This window comes from Orycteropus afer, unplaced genomic scaffold, assembly GCF_000298275.1.
Source record: "Orycteropus afer afer isolate SDZICR_OR568_19922 unplaced genomic scaffold, OryAfe1.0 scaffold00292, whole genome shotgun sequence".
NCBI classification, from domain to species: domain Eukaryota; kingdom Metazoa; phylum Chordata; class Mammalia; order Tubulidentata; family Orycteropodidae; genus Orycteropus; species Orycteropus afer.
This window is the reverse complement of record NW_006921879.1, coordinates 3,446,547-3,456,286: the sequence shown is the minus strand read 5'-3', so window position 1 is coordinate 3,456,286 and position 9,740 is coordinate 3,446,547. Positions and strand designations below refer to the sequence as shown.

The 9,740-nt window shown below is 43.5% G+C and overlaps 1 protein-coding gene across 1 annotated transcript in view; it reads left to right on the top strand.

The window, feature by feature from the left end:
* SLC7A7 (solute carrier family 7 member 7) overlaps positions 1–9,728 on the top strand; it is a 34,095-nt gene extending 24,367 nt beyond the window's left edge. Inside the window, exons 2-9 of the mRNA XM_007951165.2 lie at positions 4,679–4,804; positions 5,635–5,779; positions 7,248–7,371; positions 7,612–7,715; positions 7,995–8,091; positions 8,870–9,019; positions 9,228–9,411; positions 9,622–9,728. Coding sequence (XP_007949356.1) covers positions 4,679–4,804; positions 5,635–5,779; positions 7,248–7,371; positions 7,612–7,715; positions 7,995–8,091; positions 8,870–9,019; positions 9,228–9,411; positions 9,622–9,728 — 1,037 coding nt within the window. The remainder of the gene's footprint in view (positions 1–4,678; positions 4,805–5,634; positions 5,780–7,247; positions 7,372–7,611; positions 7,716–7,994; positions 8,092–8,869; positions 9,020–9,227; positions 9,412–9,621) is intronic.
* The last annotated feature ends 12 nt before the right edge of the window (positions 9,729–9,740 follow it).

Below are 9,740 nucleotides of genomic sequence, written 5' to 3'. Positions count from 1 at the left end.
CCCAACCTTCCTTCCGAGGAGTGGCTGGTGGGTTTGAACCACCAGCCGTCTGGTTAGCAGTCAAGTGCCTTAGCCACTATGCTACCAGAGCTCCCCCACTTCTCTATAGTTCCTTTCAAAGCTCAGGGCTCCAGGATTATCTTCTGTATCTCTGTCAATTGTTTTTTTTTTCTTTGTTGAAGAGGATCTGTGTTGCTTCTCTGCCTATTCCTCCATCTTACCAAAGGTCTTAAAAAAGCAGTACTGCCATACATTTTTAAAAGATAGTTTATTATGGAAAATTTCAAGCCTATACAAAAAGAATAATACAATGAACTCCCATTATCCAAGCACTAACTTGAATGATTATCAACATGGTTTCAGCTGTACTTTAAACCACCCCTTGCTCACCCCACTAGATTAAAGTAAACCCAAGACATTATACCATTTAACCCTTAAAGCCTCCAGTATGAATCTCTAAAGGACAAGGACTTTAAAATTAATGAATATTATTATTATTTAACATAATCAGGGAGAAAGTGGAATCCTTGAGAGGAAGTGAAAATTCTTGCTAGGAGCTGATATCTTTCAGGCAAAGAAATACTGCGTTTCCCTACTCTAAGTTTCAGGCAAACAAATTGCAAAAAAGTTCAGGGGAAACAAAATATAATTCCATGGTCAGGGATTTTAAAAAACAAAAGAGGTTCTCAAAAAGAAATTCTGGTAAGTTGAAAATGATCTTGCTTAGTTAGGAAAGAAGACTCAGATTCACCTGAAGAAACCAGTGTGACTGAGTTTTGATTTTTAGAAACAAGCAAGAGATAGGATAGAATCAAGGTTAAATACAGGTGTGGCCCAGAGCTACGAGAAGAGTGTCCTGAAGGTTCATGCCCAGCATGAACTAAGATCTGAAGAAATGACTAAGGATGATAAATTCTTTTGAGAGGAATGTTCAGTGAGAACAGCAAGGTCAGGGCTGGATGCACTGGGGCAATTAGTTCTATGATAATTAATGACAAGAGAACAAAGGGCACACATTCTGATTCCTTCCAAACTTCTATATCTAGCAGAAGGATTGCTAACCTAGAGGGGGTTGTTGTTGCTATGTGCCATTGAGTTGGACTGACTCATAGTCATCTCTCCCTGGGTTTCTGAGGCAGGGTCACTATGGAAGTAGATTGCCCAGCCTTCCTTCTGAGGAGTGGCTGAGGGGTTTGAACCACCAGTCTTCTTGTCAGCAGTCAACTGCCTTAGACACTTAGTTTAGCTAAAAGTGGTAGGCCAACAAAGAAGCAAAGTCAAGATGAGTTGAGGGTATAGTAATAAAGCATGTCATTCCTTTAAGTGTTAAATATCCAGATGCAGATACTTGAAATGGAAAACAACAGCAACAACAACAAAAAACCCACTGCCACCAAGTTGATTCCAACTCTTATAGTGACCCTATAGGATAGAGAACTGCCCTATAGGATTTCCAAGGCTTTATGGAAATGGTTTGCTTCATCTGTCCCCTGTAGGGTGGCTTGTGGGTTGGAACCACTGACCTTTTGGTTAGCAGCTGAATGCTTTAACCACTGTACCACCAGAGCTCCTTTGAAATGGAAAGAATTTATAGTAGTTGAGATCAGAGAACCACCACTAGAAGTCTCTTAGATCTTAAACAGGGAAGATGTGACAGATTACCAAAAACTTAATGGTTTAAAGCAATACAAATTAGTCCTTAGGAGAGGACCATTGGATGGAAGTTGTGAGGAGTTTGGCTTAGTGGTAGGAAGAGCTATAGAGCTCTTTGAAAATGGAATGAGTTGCCTAAGAAAGTATGGAGGTTTTATAGTTCATGGGAATATGAAGCAGAAGATGGATTAAATTGTAGTTTAAGGGTTGTGTGTTATGCTAATGGTGCTGGGAGAATTGTGGGATTAATGTTTTTTTTTAGGGACTTTTTTATTTGGGCATCTAACCAAAACCTGGGTATCTGATCCAGAGGAGTCCTAGATGCTTTGTTCTGTATCAAGGTAGCTCAGTGTCTTCCTGGCTTTTAGTTTGAGAGCCGATTCTGGGCCTTAGTGCCAGAACTAGCCAACCACTCAAGGAGAGCCCCTGTAGGCTGGCCTTGGTGATCCTTACAGGAGTGTCTCTTTAAGTGATTGTAGGAGTAACTTTGCCTCATAGCTTCTCCTTCCTCCCCCTGGGGTTGGGAATGGAGCTGCACCTGAGTCAAGGGCCAAAGTTGACTCTTGGCCATCCTGCTGTGGACTTGGCCCGGTGTTGGGTGGGGACTGAATTGTATCTAGGGGTGGGAGGGTAGGGAGTCTTTGTCTTTTAAGTTAGCTTGGTAATTGCTTCCATATTATTTTAACCGCATGGTCCCCTCTTGTCCCTGCCTTTGAAATGGAAGGTTAGTTTCCATCTACTTCAACAGCAGCACACTTGTTTGGACTCTGTGGCTATTGGTCAACTGTATCCATCTTGAGTAGGGAGAAAGAGCCTGGTCAGCACTGTTGCTGGCTATACCAATGTCCTGTTGTCACAGCCGAGAGGCCTTGGAAGAGGTTCTCTTCAAGCAGTTCTTTCTGCTTCGTGGTTTCTTTCCACAGAATCTCCTCTTCATTCAAAATGCATCTCCTGTGCTTAATACACAGAGTAGATTAGGGCATGGTGGTGGGTCAGTAGCTGAGAAGTGAGGCTCAGGAATGAAGGTGGGAGGCATACTGGTGGGTGGATGCCCATATCCCCCGACTGAGCTGAGAACAGAACCTGTGGCACACTGCTATTAGAACTAGTCCTGTAAGCCTATTCCAACTTGGTGTTCTTTCATAGTTACACTGAGGGCTAAGAATGTGTATTAGGTGATGTCATTCTCCTGTGAATATGGCAGCATCAGTTGTCTCTGGTGATTCTAACCAGCAATCTGGTTTATAGGCATTAAAGGTCATGGCATGGGGAGAAGGGGTATGAAGGTTGTTGGATGACTGGAGGTAGAAGTCTAGTGGAGAGTAAAGGCTAGGTGACTGGCTGAGGGGAATCAACATATTTGAAAGATTTGTAGAGGGCAAGATACAGATACTTTAGTCATTTAGTGGTGACTAGGCACGTGTATCTTTAATTATTAACTTAGTACCATGGTGGCCTAGAGCTATGGGTGCTTTTTGGCCCAGCTCTGTGATAAGATTTGGTTGTTTAATGTCTTATTTATTAGGCAGCAAGGCAAGTGTTTGTATAGGACAGGAATTCCCCTTTTCAGGAATAGCAGAAAAGAACATGAACATTCTACTTGAGTAGAATAGAAGGGCATGAAGAAGACTGAGAACTAGAAGATAGAACAGCTATTCTGAGAGGCTGGTCTCTCCTACTTCACAGGATGAAGTGGTCTCTGGCCAGGTGATGAGACCAGAGCACAAAAAAACAGGAAGTAACTGGGAAACCATGGACCACCCATTGCCAGTAGAACTCTGAGACAGGAAATACTGTTGGTAGCCTGAAGCAGGCAAGCTTGGTCCTGGGCTGCTGTTTTTCTAAGGTGATTCTGACCTTCTTGGTGTTCTTGGAAGACAGACTGTTAAATCATCCTTACAGTGTGCAATGAAGCGATTCACTCTGCCGCCAGTGGGGAAGGTACATTGTAATGTGCTGATTGCCTAAGAGGTTGGAAGAGGATTCAAGGAACATTCTGCTGAATTTCAGAATTATTATTTCTGACTTTCTTCCCTGCCACATTCTGGGGTTGTTGGTCAACCTCACAGCTTGTGTGGGGTCCCCTTGAATTTCTTAAAGTAGTGGTTTGTAACTTTTCTGGGGGAAATAGATTTCTCTGAGATTCTGATACAAGCTGTAGACTCTCAGAAAAAATATATATGCTCGCACAGACATAACACTTTGCAAAGAATTGCAGGGGCTTGTGAAGCTTTTGGCCTTACGTTAAGAACCCTGACTCTAAAGCGTGATCCATAAACTTTACTGAAGTTCATTCAGGTTGAAAGGGGTTGTTGCTTCTACTGCAGGGTAGAAGGACTTGAGGAATGTTTGTGGCTTTTACTTTTGCATTGTTTGGCCAGGAATGCCCTATCCCCATTCTGCAGACCCCTCTCTCAGCTTTAGGAATCTTTCCAAACACGAAAACAAGCAGCTGAGCTGGCAGGCAATGAGTGGGCAGGAAGTCTGTCCCTGAATCTAATCCTTGGCCACATGTCCTGACCTGCTGGCCCAGACATTGGATAAGTCACAACAGGGCTCATCAAGGTTAAAAAAGCTCAGCAATAACACTGCAGAGTCAGCATGCTGCATCCTGAAGCCCATGTCTGGGGAAGGAGAGCGACCGTGACTTTTCAAAGCCAACAGCCAAAACACATCACTAATCCTGTACAACTACCAGTTGCCTACCATACTGTGATTGAGAATTTGGGTGCATGTTTGTATGCAAGCAGATCCATACACTTTGTTTCAAGTCTCCCACACAAGCTAGGGGTGGTGGTGCTGGTGCTTTGTACACAGGCATTCAGCAAGTGCCCTTGAAGGGTGATGGGGAGGACTTTCTGAGACAGAGGTTTCCAATAAGCAGGTCAGAGCCTGAAACGCTTATACTGTCTTTGACCAAAGGATCTATCTTCGTGACTGGTACTGGAAAAATTGCTTGGGAGTCTAATGCCTTCTGAGTGATAGGGTCAGATACCCAATCAGTATATATATATTTTTCTTTCAGGTGTCTTAACCTTCATTAACTGTGCCTATGTCAAGTGGGGAACCCTGGTACAAGATATTTTCACCTATGCTAAAGTATTGGCACTGATTGCAGTCATCATTGCAGGCACTGTTAGACTCGGCCAGGGTAAGAAATAATGACAACACTTAACATTTGTTAAGCATTTTCTATGAGCCTCACTTTTCCAAGTGTTCTTTGTATATTCTCTCATTTAATTCTCACAGTAACCTTATTTGGTAGGTATATTATTTTCCCTGTTTTATAGATGAGGAAACTGAGACTGCAGAGTTAAGTAGGTCCCTAGATAGTAAGTGGGGGAGCTAAAGTTTCACCCAGGCAGACTGACCTCAAAGCCTGTCATTTAACTTCTATGCATGCTGCCTGCCAGAGGAGGCTGATCTGGGCAAAAGGCTCACAGTCTGCCTTGGGAATTAGCTTTTTTGCTGATCACTGAACCCAAATGCTATGATTATTTTTCTGCCCTTGGGAAAGGTGGGCAAGGGAAGAAATTGACTCCTTTTTCCATTCCTCTCCAGTTTTCAGGTATGAACACTTACCTGACAGATACTCTGTTGACCTGAGGATATTTAGCCCTGCCCTTTTCTCTACACCGTATCAGCTCAGTCTCATGTCAGAAAGGGGGCAGAAGTCAGGCAGGGTACAGGACGGAGCTGCATCACTCCTGTGCTCCAGCCCTTTTGCTCCCTGATGACTTATCCTTGAAAGTGGCCCAGGCCCATCCTGTCAAGATCCCCATGCTGTTTTCTCCAACCCAGCCCATCTTTCTCTGTAGATGTCTCTCTTCTACCTGTTCCTTCACTGGTACCCTTGCTGCTGGAGGTGTTCTATGCCACTTACCTGGTGTTATTACTATACTCTTCTCTTTACTAGATTGTCTTGAAGTTGGGGAGATGGGCCACTAATCCTTCTGCCTTTCAATGTTCTCTTGGTTCCAGGAGCCTCAACTCACTTTGAGAATTCTTTTGAGGGTTCATCATATGCGATGGGCAACATTGCCCTAGCCTTGTACTCAGCTCTGTTTTCTTACTCGGGCTGGGACACCCTCAACTATGTCACTGAAGAGATCAAGAATCCTGAGAGGTAGGTACCTAACATCAACTTTCCATAGCAATAGGACAGAGAACATTTATTGAGTTCCTACTATATGCCAGGTGGCATACCATTACTGCTTATGAGGTCAGTTTCATCAGACCCATTTTAATAGATGAAGAACCTGAGCCCCAGAGTAGTTAACTTGTACATGGTCACACAGTAACAGATGTAAACTTTCTTGTATGTGCTTTTTTTTGGACCATAGATGTGTGGGTTTATTTCTAGATTATGTATGCTTTTTGGTAGATCTTCCTTGATAGCTCTTTCCCCTCCCTTAATCTTCAACTTTAAGCCATACATTTCCAGAAACCTTCCTGTTGAACTGATTGTTTCCTCATTTCCCAAATTCATATTGACATTGTGGCAACTGCTTGATTCAACTACATCACCTCTTCAGTATTACTCTGAATTATTCTGTAGTCATTCAGGGCTGAAAAGACCACTAGACAGGGAGTCTGTCTTTCCACAGATTCATTGGATGACCTAGAGGGAATCACTTGCCATTTCTTTGCCTGTAGATGAGGGAGTTGAATTATATTATCTCCAGGATCTTTCCTGGGTCCAAAATTCTAATGCTGGGAACTAAGATTTGTCAGAGAGTGCAGTTTCTATAAATTTTCAAGTCAAAGGAGTAACAATTCTCTTATCAATAAACCCCATTTGGCGTTGAGAAACAAACAACACTCTTGGTACATGTCCAGTGTTGCAACCTCTGGGGCAGAGATAATAAGCATGATCCAAGCCTGGACGGTGCTTCCACCTACTGGACAGAAGCTGGATGACTTGAGAGTATTGCCCCCCCCCCTTTTTTGGGGTGGGTGCAGACTCTTATCAGATTTTTATAAAGATGATGGCTTCATTGGGTACAAGAATCTTGAGACATCTTTGTCTCTCTTGGACATGAGTTAGGATAGCACCCAAGGTTCTCAAACTGAGGAATGGGTAGGGTGGACATATTCAGCTACATACACTATTCTTCCTACTGAGGGCTTATGCTATTCTCTGGAGATGTTAGATTTCATAATCTGTCTTCATAATGTATTCCTGTATTTTTCAACCTTAAGATGGGTTTTCCAGTGTTAACAACCCTTTCTCTTAAGAAAGGATACTGGCATCAAGAGACTTTCTGATGTAAAAAGATAAAACAAAGAAACCTCCCATTTTCCTGTGCTATTATTGTGCTGTGATATAGCACTTTAATACTCTTTCTTTTGCTTAGCCCTTTCTCTGAATGCAGTATTTACTTTCCCTGATGTTCTTTAGTTCATAAGAGTTCAAGCCTCAGGGTTTGAGCCAGTATTAGTATCCTAGGATATCTCAGAGGCAAAGGCACTGAATTACAGCAGGAGGCCCCACCCCTAGAAAGACAATATGGCAGGGGAAGAATCTAAGGATTAAAGGAGAGATTGGAAAAGGACTGTGTGCCTAATGTATCCTTTATCCTGTTTGGCTGTAGGAACCTGCCCCTCTCCATTGGCATTTCCATGCCCATTGTCACCATCATCTACATCTTGACCAATGTGGCATATTACACCGTGCTGGACATGAGAGACATACTGGCCAGTGATGCTGTTGCTGTGGTAAAGGACTTTGACTAGCAGAGGACTGAGGGTGTGTTTGTGGGCTTCTGGGTATCTCCCAGCTCTTCAAACTCCTAGAAAGGGATAATTAACTTTGAAGGAGTACACTTAGGATACTGGGCGTGGGGGCCCTGTTACCTGTCGTGGAAGGACTGGATTCCAAAAAAGGGTACCTGGGGCATGCACACCCACACCTTGCATCCCTTTTAGCACTGCTGTTGACTCTTTTCTATTCCTTAGACTTTTGCAGACCAGATTTTTGGAGTATTCAATTGGACAATTCCATTTGCAGTTGCATTATCTTGCTTTGGTGGCCTCAATGCCTCCATTGTGGCTGCTTCTAGGTAAGAGTGGTGTCTTTTACTGGGAAGCATTGTGAGGAGGAATAGCAGGGGATGGTAGGACTTACAGGACCCAGATTGTACCACCTGTATCTCCTAAATGATACCCACAGCCTGTTGCTCCCGTTGGCAGCTTCCAGTTGTCATTAATCTCAATACTGAACTCCATTCTGCATTTTTCATTTTCTTTTAAAAAGGGATGGATCCAAGAAAAGCAGGCGTGCATGGCAGGTGAACCAGCTGTGCTGTGTCTCATAATTTTTATCTGTTTACTTAAAATAGGCTTTTTTTTGTGGGCTCGAGAGAAGGCCATCTTCCTGATGCCATCTGCATGATTCATGTTGAACGATTCACACCGGTACCTTCTCTGCTCTTCAATGTAAGTGATCTCAGGGATGAAGCTGAAAGTGAGATGAGGCTTGTGGGGTGAACTTTAGTAGAGCAGGTATGTCGATTCTAGCTTCCAGGAAGCTCCAAAGGAGATTCTAGGAGAAAAACTACTGCTGGAACATTCACCATGTTCAAGGCACCATGTTAACTGCTGCAGTGGTTACAAAGAAAGACTCTGTCTTTCCTTCTGAATAACTTCCTTTGGTCCAAGGCACAAAGTAGTACATGGAAACACACTGTAATAAAATGAGTGCTGTGGGAGACACTGTGATGTGGTATTTAAAGTAAAAAGTTTTTTTTTTTTTTTTCCCCCACCAGAGGGGTAGAGGGTGAATGAGGAATTACTTCTTGGAGGAAGTGCATTTGAAGTGATTTTGAAGCTTAGGGTTAAAAATAGTAGAGCTGGGTAAGAGAAACAGCATCAGCAGATCCTGAGATAAAGCAGTAGGGAGTTGGGTAGTGAGAGGTAAAAGCTGGAAACGTAGGTTGGAGCTATTATGGAGGAGCTTAGGCAAAAGCTTTTTGAAGGGCTCTTTTGAGTTGTGCTTTACAGGTTAACTTGGCAGAGGACTGAAGGGGCTGAAAAAGCAGTTGAGAGGCTGATTTCTGATAGAGAAGGAAGGAGGTACTGAAACTAAGATGGTAAAGGGAGTGGGTAGGGAAAAGAACACATGGGGAAAGACTGAGGACTTCACAAGGGGAAAGAGTGAAAAGTGCCTTGAAAAGCAAAGGTTCTGACAGAAGGTGGCTTGGCCTTACGCCTACAGGGTATCATGGCACTGATCTACCTGTGTGTGGAAGACATCTTCCAGCTCATTAACTACTATAGCTTCAGCTACTGGTTCTTTGTGGGGCTCTCTATTGTGGGCCAACTTTATCTACGCTGGAAAGAGCCTGATCGGCCTCGACCACTCAAGGTAACTCACCTTAATCATTATCTCTGCTCCATTCAGAACTGTTAGAGCTACTACTACAGCAGCTTTTGCTTAGGACTTGGTGGTGGTGGTGGTGTGGAGATGAAGGGGTGGAAAGGTTTAGTGCTCTGATCTTCATGGGAGGTGGGGTTATTTTGGCTAAGGATCCTGAGTTGTCTAATCTTAAGCTGTCTGTCTTCTATGTCCTTAGCTCAGCCTTTTCTTCCCCATTGTCTTCTGCCTCTGCACTATCTTCCTGGTGGCTGTTCCACTTTACAGTGATACAATCAACTCCCTCATCGGCATTGGCATTGCCCTCTCAGGCTTGCCCTTTTACTTCCTCATCATCAGAGTGCCAGAACACAAACGACCTCTTTGCCTTCGAAGGATTGTGGGTAAGTCTTGGATCCTTAAGTGAGCTCAGCCATTTCATAGTTTGGTTGCCTTTTCTGCAAATCTAGGCTCTGAAACCTTTGCCACAGCCTCTTTGTTACTAACCTTATGGCTTTAACTGAATTGTCCCCCCAGGCCCAGCTCTATTCAGTGCCATTTGAACTCAGCCCAGCTGACCTCTTCCAATTTTGACTTAAAATTTCTTTTTGTAGCATCCACCACAAGGTACCTCCAGGTCCTATGTATGTCAGTTGCTGCGGAGCTGGATTTGGAAGACGGCAAAGAGATGTCCAAGCAACAAGGTCACAAGTCTAATTAAATACCACGGTGA